This window comes from Denticeps clupeoides, chromosome 2 (genome assembly GCF_900700375.1).
Source record: "Denticeps clupeoides chromosome 2, fDenClu1.1, whole genome shotgun sequence".
NCBI classification, from domain to species: domain Eukaryota; kingdom Metazoa; phylum Chordata; class Actinopteri; order Clupeiformes; family Denticipitidae; genus Denticeps; species Denticeps clupeoides.
The window spans coordinates 31,541,596-31,562,861 of NC_041708.1; the positions used below are offsets into that span (position 1 = coordinate 31,541,596).

The 21,266-nt window shown below is 41.7% G+C and overlaps 1 protein-coding gene across 3 annotated transcripts in view; it reads right to left on the reverse strand.

Annotated features, from left to right (window-relative positions):
* The window catches only part of vav3 (vav guanine nucleotide exchange factor 3), a 74,726-nt gene that overhangs the window by 33,505 nt on the left and 19,955 nt on the right, over positions 1-21,266 (reverse strand). For 2 of the 3 annotated variants that reach the window (XM_028966544.1, XM_028966549.1), the window contains exons 3-11: positions 9,860-9,918; positions 9,709-9,774; positions 7,518-7,626; positions 6,470-6,562; positions 6,136-6,204; positions 5,954-6,057; positions 5,316-5,415; positions 4,415-4,510; positions 1,937-2,005 (exon numbers count right to left, since the gene is read on the reverse strand). In XM_028966544.1, coding sequence (XP_028822377.1) covers positions 1,937-2,005; positions 4,415-4,510; positions 5,316-5,415; positions 5,954-6,057; positions 6,136-6,204; positions 6,470-6,562; positions 7,518-7,626; positions 9,709-9,774; positions 9,860-9,918 — 765 coding nt within the window. The remainder of the gene's footprint in view (positions 1-1,936; positions 2,006-4,414; positions 4,511-5,315; positions 5,416-5,953; positions 6,058-6,135; positions 6,205-6,469; positions 6,563-7,517; positions 7,627-9,708; positions 9,775-9,859; positions 9,919-21,266) is intronic. The other variant, XM_028966548.1, reaches the window with a different exon arrangement.

Sequence of the window (21,266 nt, forward strand, 5' to 3'; positions counted from 1 at the left end):
ACAAGTGTTCGCGTGCACACAAAGCCACGCACATGCCTCCTTGCCATTAACTTCGCAGTGTGCGCCGCCGCTTTTGTTGGAAAGAATGCCGTGGAGGCTTGAGGCATCACAGATAAATCATCTTATGCTAAACTACACAACTATGACTACCGCATTTCGATCATTCTTATCAAAGCAAATGTTGCTTTTGCTCGATCGTAGACAATTCCAGTAGGGTATTTTAGTAATACATTTCTAGAAAACAAGGGTGTTCTTACTTTTTTCTTCTTGTTGGTTCGTTCTTTTGTTTGCGGGCCGCATTAACATCTTGACTGACAGCTGCCCAGACCCTCCACGAAGATGAGCTCATTTCTCTGAGAGCCCCTTTCGTGCTGATTAAGTGAGAGTGGTGGGAAGAAGCCGCCTCCCAAAACTCATTCTAAACACGATTCCCCCGGATCGAGAGGAGTGCTGCTCAAAAACTCCATTCATCACTGAGTTCGGACTAATCAACCAGCAAAGAGCCCAGCACTCCCTGTGTACAGTTTTCATGGAGTGGAGGAAAAAAAAAAAAACCACTCAAACAGGTTAACCACATTAGCCCCCGTACCCCAATCAATGTTAAGTGGCTAATTTATCCAAATGAAATCATCACATCCCCCTGTGCAAATTTGCACTTTCTTCTCTGCGTGATTTGCTTCAATTAGAGGATGTTTACCTGTCAGCCTGCATTTGCGGCCATCTTGATCATCAGTGAGTCAAGAGGGCCTATTGATTTTTTCTTTGCCTTTTTTGCCTTTTGATTAGTGGCAAAATTCTTTAGAAAACAGGATACATTGGCTGGACCACATGGGACATAACTCCACTCAACAAATACGCTGAAATTAGTTCACAACATGTGCCAAGCCCCAGGAATAAATGGAGGGGCAGAGGTGGCCTAGCGGTTAAGGAAGCGGCCCCGTAATCAGAAGGTTGCCGGTTCGAATCCCCATCCGCCAAGGTGCCACTGAGGTGCCACTGAGCAAAGCACCGTCCCCACACACTGCTCCCCGGGCACCTGTCATGGCTGCCCATTGCTCACTCAGGGTGATGGGTTAAACAGAGGACAAATTTCACTGTGTGCACCGTGTGCTGTGCTGCGGTGTATCACGTGTGACAATCACTTCACTTTCTTTAAAATATCAACAGTGAATATAGTACTATGCAAAGCTCTTGGGCCATTGCTGGTTTCATTATATTTAGCTGGGAAAACATATTTGTCTGGTGATTTATTGCAACATGCAAACATACATGCAAGTACAATATATAACACAAGGACAGTTCGTGTAACTTGACGAACTTCTTAACACCACTGACTGAAATGCAGCCCCAAACACATCACAGAGCCCCCACCAAGTTTTGCAGATGGCTGTGCACACAGGAGCACTGAGGTGCTGTTTCCGATGGCGCTTTTTTGGCAATGTATGGTCAAAAATGTCTTTGAGATTTGCATCAATAAATCAATAGAGAAAGAAACATGATATTTTCCTGTCCAGTTCTTTTATCAACTGGCATACCACTGGATTGTCTTTGTTTCCCTTCAGCAAATGAAATGGCACACAAAATAGCACACAAAGCTAATTAAGTGTGTGGTGTTTGCAGTCATTTCTTTGGCAAAGGGGGAGTCGCACAGAATTCAATTGGAAAAGAAAAGCATCCTTCAGGCCCCCTTCACCTGACTTCCCCCATTGTGCTGAAACTGCAAGTGGCCACAGGCTTGCTTAAGGTTTTTATAGCAGTGTGAGTACAGGCTGGCAAGCTGTCATCAGCACCAGCTGAAATTTTTGGTTTTGATGCCTTCAGTGAGAATGGTTATGAAAATAAAGAAAACACATTGAATGAGAAGGTGCGTCCAAACTTTTGGCCTGTACTGTAAATTGCGATAAATGTTTTTTGATACTGCAAAAGTGACACTAACCTTCATGGCGTCAAGGGCCAGTCGCAGATTCTTCTTCTCGGTGGGGTCGAGGGTGTGTCTCACTAATTCCTGTTGAGTGGAAACACAAATGGAAAAAAAAAAGATTTACAATCGCATAAAATAATAATAATCCTCAAAGCCATTCTGTTTTAAACCAATTTTGATGGACAATTATCGTTGGCGTGGTGAAGTGCGTGGCGTCCTGTCATAAATGTGGGAAAACAGAGCTGGCACCTAGGAATTAGGGCATCACACTGCCTGACAGGCACTTAACCATAGCCCAGAACCGCACAAATTGTTTATCTGAGTTGTCAAGCACAAACTCGGCGGCAGTCATCAAGGGACGCGGGCCATCTTGTATTTAATGTGGCTGAAACCAAGCGAAACAAACAAGGACAAATTGAATAAGCGGTTAAACTGGATGAACTGGAAGCGGAGCGCAGTTCACTTCGACAAAAAAAATGTCAAGTTTTCGCCTGGACGGTGGGTGAGAGATGGATTATATTTGGGTGGGAAGGGGGAGGGAGGCTGAGATTGCTTGGCTGTACTGGGTGTGGCGTAAACAAGACATCTAGGCCGGGCTGAAGGATAAGGAAGGGTACCATGCATGTCCTTCACGCAGCCCCAGATAAATGGCTTCCCTTTGGCCTGGGAGATATATTGCCGCCCGGCACAAACCAAATCCCCTGTGTCAGTCAACCTGAACCTGGGCATTATTATCACAAGCAAGAGAGACAGAGACTTATTCTTCACCCCACCCCACCCCCCACCCCTGCTCCTCAGCCCTCACATTGAGAGAGAGGAGGAAGAAGGAAGCGAGATATCAAGCGGGCATATTGATTAATTCCTGTTACAGTGGTTCCAGTAAAAAAAAAAAAAAAAAAAAAGAGGTGAGAAAAATGGAGCCGAAGAAAATAGAGATTTTTATCACATCCAGTCCTCCCCCTGACCACTGGAACACCCAATGGCGGCAGGTTGAAGCAGGTTGAGTCTTCACAAAGGAAGCCGTGGGAGAGCTCACTATTCCCACCAATTCGCCTCTTTCTCTCCGTCCGTCTGTCTTTCCCTCCACCAGGCCTGGCGCCCTCCAGCAGAGCGGCGCGTGTGGGGAGGAGGGGACGAGACGGGGTCCTGTCACACGGTAGCCTGCTCTCCAGAGGACCGGCCGACAGATCGACCTGCCCCTCTCCGCACCGCGGGGGTGCCCCGGCCCTATCGAGGCGCAGCCAACCACGCCTGACCATGCGGCCGTGCCAGAGCTCGGCATTCAGAGAGGTGTGCCACAGACCGGCTGGCAGCCAAACACACACACACACACACACCTTTCAGCCTTCAGCACGCAAACACACATACACACAAACAAGCATGTGCCTTACAGTCACGAACAAGAATAAATACAAGTCATCACACACTAAAAAACCTCTCTGTCACATGCACAAGCAAGCATGCAAGCGCTCACACACTCTAGCACAAACACACTTTCAAGTGCAAACATATGTTGCCACACTAATAAGTACACAAGACACTGAAACACACTCACACATTTTCAGAAGAAACAGAAGAACACAAAAAAAAACACACTCGAATACACTGTAAGTGCAAATGCATACAGACAAGCAAACACACACACACACCTACCGATCATACAGATGTTTATGTGCACGCACACACATGTTCTGTCACACGCACGCAATCTATAAACAAGCACACAGTTCAACCACAGAAGCGTGCAAGAGGCATAACCGCCCACCCCTACAAACAACACACACACACACACACACTTGCACACAGAGTACCCACTGTGTCTCAGAGCCACAGGACCAGAGGGAGGCCTGCAGTCTCATCACGCTACTCACGACCGCTCCTCTGTGATTCATCTCTCTATCCTTCTCTCTCTCTCATTTATTTTTAACTCTCTTCGCACAGCACATAGACTGGACCCCAACATGCAAAGGACAAAGACACTCCATGAAATATTCATAGCGGCCTGTGTGTGTTTGTGTGGGCATGTGTGTGCGAGGAAAGTTGCCCTCGAACATCCAGAGGACACAGAATAGGACACAGCGGGCCACGCGGTGCGGATGTCGCGGTGGACGCTGCCATCTTTGGCCGCTTCGGGTACTGCGGCCTCTCACGGCGTCATCATTAGCAAGTCTCAGTGCGTTTGATCAATGTGACCTGGACCTGCACTCATAAACCATCTCAGATTATCAGCAAGGATCAAAGATCAGCTTTGGCTTGTAATGAATGGCTTGGAAGCAGACAGCCTCTGATCTTAGATCAGCATCGCTCTGAGCTATTTTATTACAAAGTCTATATTTTCCTCAGTTTTAGGTGTGACATCAGCTCACATAACACATGCGGGTTACAAGTGATGGCACCATTAGTAGCCGTGGTGCATTAACTGATGGCAGGAGCCCTTCAAAGGCCAACGTTAATTGAACAATTAGTTGAGGATGAAGAACTGAGCCCTCTTGCCTGAAGTAGCAGGTGGTACTTCAGAACCCTCTGCATTGGGACAACCAAGAGGTCCCTCAGTGTGAATTTCCCGTTGTTGGCTCTCTTTGAACATTCCTGGAAAGGAAAGTATAATTAAACACGGTTTCCGAAGCCATCCACCAATCCACCATTATTCTATCCTATCTTCTGTAGACTAATCCTAAAAAATTTAAGAAGCAAACTTTGGGTCAATCAAATTGAGAATGATATACACAAGTTGGGACACACCTACGGTATAGAGTCTATGGAGATATTGACAGAGATTTTTTTTTTTATATATATAACAGAATAAAAAAGTACATTATGTGGAACAGAGTCTTTGGTCACCTCTCTCTACCTTCATGACTGCCTGGTCAGCGTCATAAACAGTCATAGGCAGCTTCATGAACTGATTACTGAATAACAGCAATAAGGAAACATAGGACCATAGGAAATATATCAGAACTGTCAGAGAACCATTCCCATGGTCTGAAATGCTGTCATCACAGCGAAAGTGTATTCTGAAACATGAGACATTTTGCTTTTTTGTTGTTGTTTGTTTACTACATAATCTCTTTTGACTGGTAGCGTACAATTCGCAAATCCCCAACTGTGACTAAAATATTAAAAAATTAAATTAGATCCTTCAAAATCCTACAGAAATCTGTACCATATCATATGTACTTAATCAGATGCATCATAGGATGTTTGGAACAGCAGAAGCTTACGCTAATATATATATATAGACATACTATGAAGCATCTGATTAAGCACATGTGATGTGTTTGCATATGTGTGTGTATGTGTGCGCGTGTGTGTGTGTGTGTTTGTGTGTTTGTGTAAACTATCCACTAGGGAGCAGTGTTTAACCACAACTCACTCAGAAATCACACCAACTCACCTCCAGCTTCAACCGAACATCCTCCTTCTCCTTGCAGATGTCATCCAGCACTGAAATTGCCTTTTCTACATGGCTGCAGTATTTCCCATAAATTAGTAACCTGGCAAAGAACAAATTCCCAAAAATAAGAAAATAAAATGTGAACAAAAGATGGCTGTGGAGGTAAAAACTTTACAGTGGAATTTTTTTTCAACATGCTATGGACTCATCAACCCCTTTTCCAGGCAAGATTCTGACCAAAGGATCACTCCTTATGAGATATTATTTCGGTGTGTGACACTAGGGTGGCTTTGAGATGCCATTGTTGTGTTGTTAAGGATTTTCAAGGATTTTCAGTTCTACAGCACCCAAGCAATATCTTGCCATTTGCTATAAAAAAGTCCCCACTGGCAAACAGCTAGAACTGGGGTCAGCAACACCTTAAAGCGTGAAGACATTTCGTCTCTTTTTTACTGAATGATGTTTACTGGTGTAGTTTGCATTTGGTAATTCCATCTTGGAAGCAGACAAGGAGCTTCAGGTCAATCCAGAGCCTCAGGTTTCTGACATCAAGGCTAGAATACAGCCAGCAGTTATAACAGCTAGACCATAACGCCACACACATACGCTGTAGCTACATGGTAGGTGGTTTGGGTTACCTTTCTTTGTAGTTGAGGAACACTTTGTAAAGGTTTGGAGCAGTTTTGGGTCCCACTGAGTTCTTGACCTCGTCCACAAGCCCTTTGTGCACCTTTACCAGATCCTACAAACAGAGATCCCTGTAAGGACAACTGGAGAACCACATTTCAGGGGCATCTTCTGTAGGAAACACACTACTCACCGGGATGTTGACGAACACTGTCTCTATTTCTGCAGGGGACAGAAACTTCTTGAGTGGATTCAGAAAGAACTGTGGGGTTTCAAGACATGAAAAAAGACAAGTTTGATAAAGGGCCAGAACTGGCAGAGCACTCGCAGTAAATACATACATAAGTAAATATTTATTAGATTTATTTATTTATATTCATTCATTTCAATTGCAATGATTGTCTTTTGCTGCACTGCATTCTCCGCATGGCCATCCACCAATTAAAAATTTATGGGACTTCTCTGAGCTTGAAGTAAGGCATCTGTGCACGGCGTGGAGCCGCTAGACACCGGAGGGGAGGCCTCACCTTCTCAATGGAGTCCAGCGTCTCTGTGTATTTCTCCTCCGTCTGCTTGATCTCCATGAGACAGCAGCTCCTGATGTCTGTTTCTGTCTGCTTCTGTAATTACAGCAGACATTCCTTACGTTCAAGATACACATACACGCTCACAGCGCTGCAGACCTCAACACATGCCTTGTGAAAAGAGGAAACAAAACTTCAAGGGCAAGGAGAGGAAAAAGGTCTGACACCTTTAATCCAACAAATAGCACACGTGTATAGCTTTAAATTATTGAGAAAAACTTGTGTAATAAATATTATATGTATAATAAATGAGTATATAATTTTTTTTTTTTTGCCCTAACCAAAACCAGTCCCTTAACAAAAGCAATTAATAAGATGTGCCTTTTAGTTAATTAAGTCTTTTTATAGCTTTATTAAGATATTTATATCATTTACATTTTTGGCATTTATCAGATGCCCTAATCCAGATCGACAATCAGTAGTTACAGGAGACACTCAGGATTAAGTGTCTTGCTCAGGGACACATAGGTAAATGAGGTTTGAACGGGGTCTTCAGGTTCATAGGAGAGTTTGTTACCAACTAGGCTACTACCACCCTCGTATCATACACACACAGTGTAAGCAGCATCACATTCTATTGGCCAGTATCATGCCAGGCCGGGGAAGTGACAAGGCGCAGAAAACAACTTTTTTTTGGCCAAACATACAGACATAAAGGAACACAACATAACATTGGTTCAAGGGCTGAGTACTGTGTTAATACTGCTTTTAAAGGGCCCTAATAATCCTGCTTCTAACCCCAAAACAAATGAGGGACACCATGGAAAACAATACATAATAAATTTACAATTAAATGGAATACTCTATTTTACATTTAAAAAACTGAAAGAATATATTCTAATATATAAAATTTAAGATTTACAGATTATCAATGTGCGTGTGTGTGTGTGTGTGTGTGTGTGTGTGTGTGTATGTGTGTGTGTGTGTGTGTGTGTGTGTGCGTGTGTGTGTGTTGAATGAGATCTGATGTGACTGTGACAGGGTTTCTCACCGGTGGCGGGACACTCTCTGCCTTCATCAGGTCTTCGTACACCTCCTCTCCCTCGCCGTCATCATACACACAGTCATACAGATCTTCCTCATCCTCAACGCTGTTCTCACTGCAGACAGAGGGAGGAGAAGATCACATCTCCACTCACATTCTACACATTTTGACAAACATTAATCTTTCTTTTTAGTTGTATTTGTGTGTGTGTGGGGGGGGGGGGGGGGGGGGTCTCATCACACATTTATGATGTGTCTGTGTCTGTCTGCTTCTGTGTGAAGCTGTGAGGTGAAAGTGTAAAAGTAAGTAGTTATAGTGAGACCTCACCTCACCTCACCTCACCTCATTGAACCTCGATTACACACATCAATAAAACTTATAGTAACCATGTATCGATGTTTGAATTAAAGTATCAGCCACATCTTTAAAACTACTGCATATTTACATTTTTTGCAACTCAGGGTTAAGGGTCAGGGAAACAATGGTAGTAAGTGGGTTTCCCTCATTTGCACTATGTGACCTTGGACACAGCAATCACAGCAACAGCCCTCTGGTCTCCTTGTTTTTGGATCTACGGACCCCACCAACCCCTCCCACTATTCCCTGTCTGGCCAAGTGGGAGTGCTGCCCTTCGCCATATTGACACCACACACACACACACATACACATACACACACACACACACACACACACACACACATCTCATGTCATGCCTGGTTCAGCCAAGTGGCCAGGTCTTTGGTTTCATGCTGGTGGTGAGAGATTAGGTTGTGTGCATACAACTAATACTACTAATACAATACATACTACTAATACAACATGATCAGAGAGGTTAGCATCTAAAGCAGGGGTTAATGAAGCCCACAGGTTTTATATATTTCTATTTTCAGTGAATGCTATCTTAAGAATGTCTTTTGAGTTTTCAATTGTGTGGACAAATTTGATACCCCTGATCTAAAGTGTGCATGTTCTGTCAGTTCTGACAGTTCTATACATTAAAATATTTGGTGCAATAGTTTTGTCTAGTGTTTAGAGTCCACAGAATTTTATTTTGGAAATTTGTTTTAACAAGTGAGACTATTTTTTGTGTCCCATGCATCACTTGCACTAGTCACTCTGTGCAGCATGGGTCTGCCAACTACCTCACTTGTCACTTTGTCACTTTTACACTTACAAACTCTGTTGCACTACATTATTCACAGTGTTTACATGGTTTGCACTCTCCACAATGTGCCCTTATTTGTATATTGTATTTGTATATTAAAATTGTATTTATACCTTTATATTTAATGTTACTGTTTGTATTTAATGTTACTTGTAAGCACCATGGGTCTGAGAGTAACGCAATTTCAATTCTCTGTATGTCCTGTACATGTGGCAGAATTGACAATAAAGCTGACTTTGACTTTGACTTGACATGGCAAGTTTTCAAACTGCTTGTATGGCTTTTGTCAAAACTTTATATTGAGCTACCCAGCAGAAAAGCACGACAAGTACTGCATGCATGTCACACTTGTTCATAGTTCTGACCACTAATTATGGGGATAAGTACTGGGACCCCAGCACCCACCCCCATCACACACACATAAATATATGTATGTTTGTATGTGCAGGGCTGGAGACAAGAGACATGAAATTCAACAGTGAAGGCTGAATGCATTCACTAACTTTAGCAAATGAAAATAAAGTATTCTCAATACTTTTACAATACAATACAACATATATGAATATTTGTACCACTGTGCTCTAACATTCTTTCTTTGTTTTTAGCCAAACATGTTATCCACATCAGTTTTTGCAGCATGTGAACCACACTTAAAAATGTAAACGATTTAAAATGCACAACGTGGACTGAATGCACAAACTTAATTTTTTATATTCTGAAAATGTATGGCCATTATATTCCAGTCCTGCATTTATGTTCTCCATAGGTGTGAGTGCCCACGTCTTAAAGTCAAGCTGTGCAGTACGGTGTAGCACCAACCACCGAGCTGAACCACACAGTCTGTGTCATTGCAATGAGCTGTCTTATCACCCCAGAGCTGAAACATGTTTACTGCTGTACAGCGAGGGTGACAATGGTGACAGAAAATCAGTCTTTTTCTCACAGACCATATATTTAGACATGATGTGAGTGGCAGACGCTCTGTTACCCTGTTAATCAGTGAATTAATTCAGACTTTAATGAGACACTTACTCTATCAAGTCTTCCAAGTGGTTGTATATTTCTTCATCCTGAACACTCTCTCCTGTTGGAAATGGTCTTTTGGAGACAAAAAAAAAGACACATGTGAAATATAAAATGTATTAAAATAAAAGTATTAACTTTTTGTCTGTAAAACACATACCGTATTCCAGTTTGTTGTGCTACAGTTGTGTGAGACAGTTTGGACAATGTGTCCATGACCTACAACAGAAAGAAAGAAAACAAAGCATTTGTCACAGTTTTTTAATATCCTGCAGACTGACATTTCTTTTTTCTTCCCTTCAGTGAAAAATCCAATGTAACAACGCTGATGTACCAACAGGGGGCAGTGTTTGTTTATGATATGAGGATTTATCCAGTGTACCGTGGCAAAATTACAATATTCATGAAAGCATTTATTTCCGGTCATTGAGTGGGCATTCTCCTTAATTTAACATGAAATAATTTATCACCCCAAGAACTGTTACTGTAAAAAACATTCATAATGATCATGAAATTAATCTATGCCTGTATTAACTTTTGGCAATTCGACTGCAATTTAACATTTGATGACGTCTTATATGTTAAATTAAAATCATCCCGAGTAATTCACAAAAACCTGCTATAACATACATAATTTATAAAATATAAATATAAGCAATAATATATAAACATTTACATATACATATAGAATTTTGAAATACAAATCAGATGCATCAGTATGCATGGGACTCACACACATTAATGCTTGCTACAATATTTTGGAGTGCATGTGTACCAGCTTTCTCTTGCAATTCTCCTAAGAAGATTACTACCGATTGGTTGAATGAAGCCTGTGCCAGACATTTTTCAAATAGAACCACAAACACTGCTTTTGCATTTGTGCTACAGAGTTGTGTCTGTTGGAAATATTTTCCAGCAATCATATCAGTCCAAAACACAAAGAGGTCAAACAACAACTTGGGTTTGGGTTAAAAATACAAACCTAACACTTTGCAGTGCTTCAAGAAATGTTATTTTCAAGGTGACGCGATATCACACCATCCCATCTTGTTTAAAAAAAATGCTTAAAAGCCAAGCTTCCTAATGTCAAACTTCTTAATACAGTTAAATAAAAAACATTTGGAATATGGTATGGTTATTTTTAGTCTATCGTCCTGCATGGTACATGGTAAAGATATCACAATACTGTTGATTGTGTTAGAATTGACAAATTGTAGGACAATTCTCTATGATATGACCATGATGTGACCATGATGAAGAATATCAATGCATATCTAATGCACTGATATTGTATGTCTAGACCTAGGGCCAGATTGTGGCACGATAATAAATGTCTTTAATAGGGAGGTTTTGGTTATGACATATCAAGTACAGTACAGGTCAAAAGTTTGGACACACCTTCTCATTCAATGTGTTTTCATGACCATGTACATTGGTAGATTCTTACTGAAGGCATCAAAAGTATGAATGATCACATGAGGAGTTATGTACTTAACAAAAAGTGGAGACCTGGCCTCCAAAGTCACCGGACCTGAACCCAGTCTATATGGTTTGGGGTGAGCTGGACCGCAGAGTCAAGGCAAAGGGGCCAACAAGTGCCTCTGGGAACTCCTTCAAGACTCTTGGAAAAGCATTTCAGGTGTTTTCATGTTTTCAGTTATTTCACCTTTTTTTGTTAAGTACATAACTCAACGTGTGTTCATTTATAGTTTTGATGCCTTCAGTGAGAATCTACCAATGTAAATGGTCATGAAAATAAAGAAATCACATTGAATGAGAAGGTGTGTACAAACTTTTGGTCTGTACTGTATATCTTCAGGATTTACACAAATAAGTGTGTTTCAAACAAGAATGCAAAGTTATTTAGTTATCTATAAGTGGAGCACAAAGTGGTGACTGACAGCGGCCTATTTCCTCACTCTGTATGATTTAAACTCACAAAGAACATTGGCAAAGCAACATTGCGCTTCTCATGTGCACATTTTATACTAAATGAAGGAACAAACGGTTTATCTTGTGTAGGCGTGAAACCTTTTTGTAGCTAAATTAAAGCAATTGTGACAGCCATTTTTGCTCACTGGGGAAATGAAGAGCTGAATTGCAGATTTAGAAAAAGGTGTTTTTGTGGTGGTGGGGGTAGCGGATGGAGGCTGGTTCATCATTTCTGTACTCGTCACAAAACATCTACCTCAATATTTGTTATTAACACGATAAATAAAAAAGACTAGCTCAGGCTAACTAGCTCAGCCTAACTAGCTCAGGCTAACTAACTCAGGCCAACTAGCTCAGGCTAACTAGCTCAGGACCTTAAAATCTCATTGAATATGCAATACCCTCTCCGACTCTTCTCACATCTCCAAGCTCTCTTGTTCATGTCGATTCCTTCTTTACAACATTAGGTGGATTTGTCCATATTAATCAATACAGGCTACTTAGATACTTGTCCAATCTTTGGTCATCTCTTGTTTTCAAGTAATGTTCCCAAATTCTCCCACATCACTCCACTGCTGTGTTCCCTGTGTTCCTTGGGGCAGTGGTGGCCTAGCGTTTAAGGAAGCAGCCCCGTAATCAGAAGGTTGCCAGTTCGAATCCTGGTCTAAGGTGCACTGAGCAAAGCACAGAGAGGAATGAACTTCCACTAGATGTCCAAACATTCCTTTTCAAGGAATACCTGCTGGACTAAACACATCCCCATTCTCCAAAAAAAAAACAGCCTACTTCCTAAGGTTATTCTCCTGACTGTATGTTTTGTTTTTAAAATGTAAGGTTCCTTAATATGGTCCGTTGTTGATTTAAGTCTAGCTATACAGGTTTGAAGATCATACCTGTTGACCAATGGACTACAAAGCACTGATGTACTTCGCTCTGGACAGGAGCATCTGCAAAACGCTGCAAATCTAAATGTAACAGATCCCATAAAAGATCCCTAACACCAGTGTCATAGGTAATCTTTTTCAGATCCTCTGCACATTGTCCCTGAATGCTTCCACAAGTCATACAATGGAAGCTGCTTGATGTGATGCCCTCTGATTCACACCGTACACACAGACTCCGCCTCCCGTACCCGCATGTACTCCCCGTGGCATTAATTTTTTTATTATTATTTTTCCCTTTAGAGGGAAAAGCCTGCTGGCTTTTATGAATACACAGTGCGGCCTTGCGGATCAATAGTGCTCACGCCAATGTCCTCTGGCCGTCCCTCCCCCATGTGCCACACTCACACTAAATAAGTTCAGCCAACAGAGGAGGGCCGAGGTCTACTAGCTTCCATCATCTACAGCAAACAGCACATCACTTTGAAGCCTGTTGTGTGCGGTCAGAGGAACACAGGGACTGGAGAAATGAGAGGTCTGACCTCTGCTGTAACTGCTATCGCTGCGCAGTGACAGAACAGCATGCAACACTCTTTATCCCTACAGACAGAAGTGGAGCACAGTGGTGCATGTTTAAAATATGTCTCTGAAACACACATACACAGAAATTGCAGTTTCAGTGGCTTTACTTTCCTTTGGATGGCTACAAGGTACACCGTAACCCAGTTAGCATGAGATAAATATGTATTTATGGATAAATACACACCACAGACATTCAATCTGGCTGGGTTATTTCCTGTAATCAGCCTAGACTAAAACCAAGCTACGATTCCTGCTGGGCCAATCGAGACCCTCGAGTGGCAGCAGAAGCTGGAACATCAGATTGTGTCCGGCACCACACTGGGTGACCAATCGATGCTGACTTACCCCAAAGCAGTGAAGTGCAGCTCGAATGACACCCAGGACCAAGCAGACGCCTGTCCCTGAATAAATGGGTGGGGGGATTAACTGATTGCAGTTTGTGTGGTTTGAGTGACAGATCAATACCAGAGTTAATGAGCGACCACCTGCATCCTGGGATGACACATCTCTAAGCGAAGGTGTCTTCTGGATGACAATGACAGAAGGGTCATGATAGTCCAAATGTCTTGCATTCATAAGTAACAATACATATTTTAGAACATCATGTGATGTTTCCAGTTTTTTGAAGTCCCCAAATGTGCAAAATAGGTTTTGTCAAGATACAGGATCTGCTTTAGTTTATATGTTTGGGGACAGTTCAGTACAGTTCAGATGTCTGCAGATGTGAGACAAAGATGTGCTTTTACTTTAGTTTCTGTTCTTCACATCCTAGTTTCTGATATAGCTACAATCTTCAGTAGCAGATGTGGGCAAGGAAAGTCCAGAAGGCTGAGGATGTCCCATTAGCATCAGGATGCACTCATGATGGAATTTACCATTCACATGAGAATACATGGTCAGATTTGAAAAGGTCGTGACCTTCTCAGCCCAGTTCAACTATAATGTCTAAGATAACTCCATAGGGTGTTTGTAGTTAGGGTGTCCATCTCTAACAGAAACTGAAGATTCTTAACTAGTGAAGATGTTCTGGTCGCTCTTGATGTCCAACATCTTACCGACATAGTTTTTTCCTTCATTTTGTCAACCATCTGTAAATGTTCTACTGGTTGCATGGAGGACATGTTCTGTGCCTCTTCTGCATTTCAGACAAAATCATGTAATTCAAGCAATAACCGTATAATAGCAGAAAAGGTGATTGAATCCCTGCAGAATAATGCCAAAATGGCAGACCATACAGTTGCACAGGAAGTGAGATCGACGATGCAGATGTCAGGAGAAACACTTCCTGTTTCTCCGTGCCCAGGTGGTTTGGTTTGGCATTTGCAGAGCTCACTGGGTCTGTTGAAGTTTGGCCATTATGCATGAGCAAGGCTGGAGAAGCACAGAGCACGTACTCATCATATTGGTGTGCTGCATTAAACTGTGGTTAACCAAAATGGGGTCATTACATTGCATGTTTTTAAGTAGAGGTTACTTGCATAAAGTAAATCAAATGTCATAAAAACATAACATAAATAACATAAAATCTCTAATTCAGTCTTTTAATCTGAACTTCTTCTTATTCTGTTTATCTCAGGAAATTGATCACATTTAAGGCTTAATAAAAGTTTATTAATAAAAACAATAGCGTTTGTTATTATTGTTATTATTATTTCAACGGATTTTTATGTTTTTATATAACAAATCAAAATATTGAGAGATATTGTTTGTTTTTGACAGGAAGGGTTTAGATCATTCAGAGTGTGTGAGAGAGCTGTCAATTATTGCTACGAGCTCCTCCTAGCTTACTTATTATTTGTGGGTAGTTAGTTTCTCCTCTTCAATATACAGATAACTAGCCAGCAGTACATTCTTGATTATTTTATAAATCCTGAGGACAGACTTGATGTGACATTATCAAACAAAAATACAATAATTTTCATTCATTTGAAACAATCTATTAATACACAATTAACCTGTTATATATTTTTATACAGTTTTTCATCAGGATTTATTATATGGGGGAAGTGAATTATGTGCAATGATACAAAAGTGTTCATTTACAGCATTCATTAAGAGTGATGATGTTGGTAGAATAGGGATTAGAGATAATGGAGATATTTCAACATCTGCAGACTGGTTTTCTGCAGAGGAGAAAAAGAAGCAGGTGCAGGAGCCAGATACAGCACTGGACGATAATGTCATATTCGTCTCATGTCATTGTCATGCATCATTAGAGGCCTTTATGCCAAATTAGCCTGAGAGGATGTTGTGTGTGTTTGCAGATGATTTCTTCGTTCACTTGCTGCCCCCATCCTCCTTCTTTCTTTTTTCTCTCTCTCTCTCCCTTCTTACGTCTATCTGCCTCAGTTCCTTTCCCTATCGTTCATAATGTCAGCTCGCCCTGTCTGTGCTGCTGCAGTGTATCCTGATAAGCTAATAACCCACAGGTCACACGCAAGGGCAGCAGCGAGTCGCTTCAAAGCCCCCCCGGCGGACAAGCACACGGTGAATCACAGATTCACCCACAAGCCCGACTCACACACACACACAAACACACACGCATGCATAAAAAACACAATGACAAAACACATTCATACACACTCATGAATGAATACACACAAAAAGCTATCCTAAATTAAATCATATCGCATGTGTATGGTTGTACGATGGATGTGTGTGGCGAAAGGACACCCCCCAACAGGAAAAAAAAACCACCCCTGTTGTGATGGATCACCCACAACAAGCATGTTCCTCTGCAGATCGGGGTGTCAAACCATCCTTCCCCCATCGCCCCTCCCCCCGCCAAAACGCACTGTTCCAGTAAGAATCTGCCCTCTCCGACCACCAAGCCCACGCTGTGGACCCACAGTCATGGCTCACAGCGTGTAAGATCCCCTCTTCTGGTCTACACACTTTCTGGGAACCGAGAAATGAAACTGTTGAGGAAATTGTGAAGAAAAAAAATTGGTCTGATAAGGTGTAGTGTTCCGATGCTGCACAGAATTTACCTTCTGCTTACTGACACTAGCAGTGAAACCGCATTGAACCACGAAAAAAAAAAAGGTGCAGGTCCTTTCATCACTGCTGGATGAAAAATGGATGCGCAGGTGCATCAAAACTTCAAACTAAAATCTGGGTTAAACCTCCAAATGGAAAAAAAAGAGAACATAGAATTATCTCATATTCAGACTTTTGTTACCCACTTCTTTCCCTTCCAAAATAAAGCGAGGCAGGCCGAACGGCACAAAGAGCTGGAGCTCCCGTTCCTACATTATTCATTGTTCTTGTCCACCAATCTTACAGAAATCATAAAGAACAGAACTTCTGTATTTATGGGTACACTTTGTATTAAAGCAAACACGTGATGCAAACAGACCCATAATCGGCAGGTTGCTGGTTTGAATCCCGAACCGCCACTGAGGTGCCACTGAGCAAAACAATGTCCCCACACACTGCTCGCTAAGGGTGACGGTTAAAAGTAGAGGACACATTTTGTGTGCACCATGTGCTGTGTTGCAGTGTTTCCCAATGATTATCATTTCACTTTCACTTTCAAATAATTTCTTGTCTGGCATGCATTACACTGTGAAATAAACTTTTACATAGAGGTACATTACAATGACCATGCTTTAAAACTTCATGAATAATTGTATTATTGTTCTATAGCTACATTTTATGAATGTGGAAACTAAATAGAATATAGACATAAAAACCATTAGCTCAGAAATTGGTTATGGGACATCATAGGGGGATTGAACACCTCCATACCGATGGACGTCTAGACGTCTAGACTGTTGGTCTAGACTAACTGCATCCATCCAACCGCTTATAATGAAAAAAATCTCAAAATAAAGAAAAATGTTTTAAAAAACACCCAAGGCTGAGATGGACATTCGAACATTCAATACAGTGTTTTCGCAATGGTAATGACTGCTTCAACCAAAGGTCAAAGGTATCACCAAAACCATAGACTAGCACCAGTTCAACTGCCTCAGGCTCCAAGCTTGAAATCTGGAACCATGCAGCCAGTCAGAGCCATCAGGAGATCCACACCCGTGGGCACTACTTTCAGGTGAGGCTGATACCACCAAAGTCCTGGCAAATCCCCAAGCATTTTATACCCTGGAAAGGTGGATCACAATCAGTATCACGGCTGTGAATACGGGGAACTGTTTGAAGCTGGAATCCCCAAGGCGACCGGTATGACTAAGTCACGCCTTGTTTTCACTTTCCAAAACCGCAGAACTCATGGTACTTGCTGCAGACACGGTAAAGTTGCCCTCCATTTTTCAGGCCAGATGAGCCTGGTCAGAAATCCATACATCCGTTCCTGAGGCTTATGCTGCTATTTGTCTAATCTGCCCGTGGTTCTTCCATCTGACCTGGCTTCAGCAAATGAGAATTGACTTGGTTAAATTCGACTTTCAGACTCCATCGATGAACATGACAATAACATTTTCATGTGCAAAATATGCATACATCCCTATGCATGCCTTTCTATTTATCCACTGCACAGTATCCATCTATAGATATGAATGTCATGCGTGAAAGAAAATAGGAATAGCGGATTTTGAAATGTTATCAGCCTTGTGCACGATTCACAATGTGTCCCTTCTACGTGCCCAACATCAGTGACAAGCCTGGTCTATTTATAGAAGCCGTTGTGTAAACCACACTTCAGAAGAAGAACGAATCTGATACGTAAGATACGAACAGTTCCTGCCGGTCTGCCGCGGCAGCCGGCGCATCTTTATAAGCTTTCATGTCGTACACGGCTCCCCTGGTCTCTGCCGGAGGCAGCGGCTTGTGTGTTTACCAAGGAACACATCTGTCTCAGCAGATACGATGACAGTCAGAAGCAGGGCTGCCACCTCCGTCCTGTGTTAATCGTAAACATCTCTTCTCGGACAAAAAAAAAGCATAATCCTCGCGATGTATATTCACAGAGACAAATACCCATAAATACTGTACATGTGACCACCACATTACAGTGGAATATTAACTATTTTGTTCATAGCCTTTAAGTTAGCATATATCAATATATTTCCATTACATCCATATATTTCATTTGTTTGTATTTTTGCACAAAGAAATGGTATCAGCCTGGGTTTTCTGAATATCGGATCAGAAAGAAAGTAAGTGCTATTGCACATCATTACCAGCCTGCACATTCTTATTTCTGTGAATTTATTGGCTACATGCGGCCCCTTTAGTTTCACAACTCATTTAACCATGATTTATATTGCAATTAAAATTAATGGTGTCATGATGTTACCTAAAATCATCATCATAACGCATCTGAAAGGTCATTATCGCATGTGATAAAATGGCGTGAGCAATACTAAATGCTCAAAATTTTCAAATATTCTCTGGGACATTTTTTTTTATATTACCGGTCATATTTCTTGTGAATACGAAGCAGCACTGGGCCATAATTTCTATAAATGTTTTATCATGCCAAGTTGACAAAAAAAACATAAACACATCAGAAATGTACGCTAATGTAGCTTTCATCAGCTGAACGCATCTCATAGCTGCAAGAGAGGAGGTTGTTACTAGGTTATGAGCAGAAGGTGAAAATGAGTCTGGATGTCTGCATGGGGCGTGAACGATGGGACCCGGTCTGTGGCTCAGCACCGGGAGGAAACAGCTGTTACTCAAACCTAAAACATGGCCTCCCTTCTGCTCTCCCTGAGGATCGGGCTTCTGTCTGTCCTCACAAAGTGCCTGTGAGTCTGACCAACAAACATGACAGCTAAGCAAACCAATGCAATGGCGAATTGTGAAATCTCCCAGACATCCAACACCCGTTTGCCTTGCTCCAAACTAGGTTAAACGTGTCGGGCATCTGGTTTTATCACAAGTTGGGCAAAAAATACAGTGTGGCTTTGATGTTATAAGGTTTTCTCGCCCCCTCCCCTCTTCCGCTAGATGCAGCGCTTAGACTTTTTACTGACAGCTAAGCTCCTTTTCAAACCTACGTCAAATAAAACATGCCATTATCACTGCTAGCAGAGCCAGACGCCTCCGTTTCTCCTCCATTCTGGCGTAAATGAAGAGCTGCCCCCGCACAGCGATCACCCCTACACACAGCAAGCCCAGCACATGACTGAGGAGGCGTCAGCTCTTCTGAATTTGTTTATTTTACTATATGAATTTGTAGTGATTTCATAATAACAATAACAAGCATATTAACTATAATTAGTAGTAGTCATAGTACATTTACATTTACATTTACAGCATTTATCAGACGCCCTTATCCAGAGCGACTTACAATCAGTATTACAGGGACAGTCTCCCTGGAGCAATTTTAGGGTTAAGTGTCTTGCTCAGGGACACAATGGCAGTAAGTGGGATTCGAACCCGGGTCTTCTGGTTCATAGGCGAGTGTGTTACCCACTAGGCTACTACCACCCTAGTAGCAGTAGTAGTATTAAAGCTACCATGGTGGTGATGGTTGACTTGACAAGGATAAAGTCCTCCTCAGTTAGTATTAGGGCTGCACAATTAATCAAGTTTTAATCACAATAATGATTTTGGCAGCCACGATTCAATTAAGATGATCTTCGGCAATAATTACATTTAAATAACCAAGCACCAGGGTGCAAACAAATGTATAGACTGAGCGGCAACCTCAAATTGTGACAGAGTAAAACATGCATGCACATCTGCAAGAACGTGTCCCTCATTTGGGGTTGAAATGTTGGGGTAGATATACACAGCACAGATATATACACTAGATGTCGCATTCATCCCCCCAGCATGCGTCAAATAATTGGGATTATCATTTTGGCCATAACTGTGCAGCCCTAGTTAGTATATGAGTGGTTGCAAAGTGGATCTTCTGGACATTTATATAATAAAAAGATATATTACCAGATATTTTTTTGGTGAGATCTTCAATCCTTTTCTTGACCAGAGCTAAAGCGCATATTACTAAAGGTGCAGTTTTATATAATTATTACTACTGCTACTCAGAACACTTACGAAACAAATGTGTATTGCTATATAATAGAATTTGTATTTCAATACACTGGTAAATATATTTCAATATATGAGAAACTTCCCCATTTATTTGCAATGCCTTTTTCAATATATAATCTCATTTAATGTAGGACATTTCCACTATATATACACACACACACATATATACATATATATATATACACACACACACACACACACACACACACACACACACACACACACACACACATGCGCATGCTCACAACATATATTACTATGTACAATTCACAATATATGAATACACACAAAATCCAGCCCCACTATCCAGCCCCATATGCAACGATTCATCAATTCCAGCTTCATGCTGGGACATGGATCTCACCTACAGGGTCAGGGGGGAGGGGGAGGAGGGGGAGGACTCTGGCCTCAGGGGATTTACTGTCTGTGCTGCAAATCCACCCATTCATGGTTTCCTGCCAGAGCAGAGAGGATTTCCTCCATTCAGCTACATTCAGATAAGTGATGAAACAAGGTCTGGTGGGCAGAGAGTAAGTTTTTAGAATTACGAATATGAAGTCATGTTTCACCTCTGTACATGACCGAGTACACAGACGCATTAAGGGACCTCTGGACTCTGCTGGCCAGGATTCCGGATGGTGCTTAAGACACTCGTGAAAGTTTAACAAGAGGATCTTTAAAGGACTTGAATCACAGGAAGATGCAGAACTGAGAAGTAGGCCCAAAGTGCCATGTGTGAATAAATAAACTAGCAAATAAATGGAAAAGAAAGCAATGTCCACGGGAATGCATCAACATCACAAAAATTAAAAAAATCAAGTGGAACAGAACGTTGAGGGAAGCATGATTTTACAAATGTACAGCAGACTTGCAGAAGTAGAAAACAGGCCACAAATGGAGAGAAGGAACATCTCAACACCAGTGTGATGGTTCTTACAAACACACCCGGAAGACCACAGCATGGTGTCACGCACAAAAAGACAAGCACGAAGAGTCAATGCTACATTAGCAGAATTTAAAGCTGGTTTTACCGTCTTTCTTGGGTGATAACAAGTGAACAGTGATAAAATATGAGTGTAAAGCACCATCGAGACACATTGTGATCCGGTCACTCACTGAGTTGTTTGGCTGGCCGGAATGCATTTGACCACATTTCCTGCATAGTGCATAGGGCAGTGGTGGCCTAGCGAGTAAGTGGACCCATAA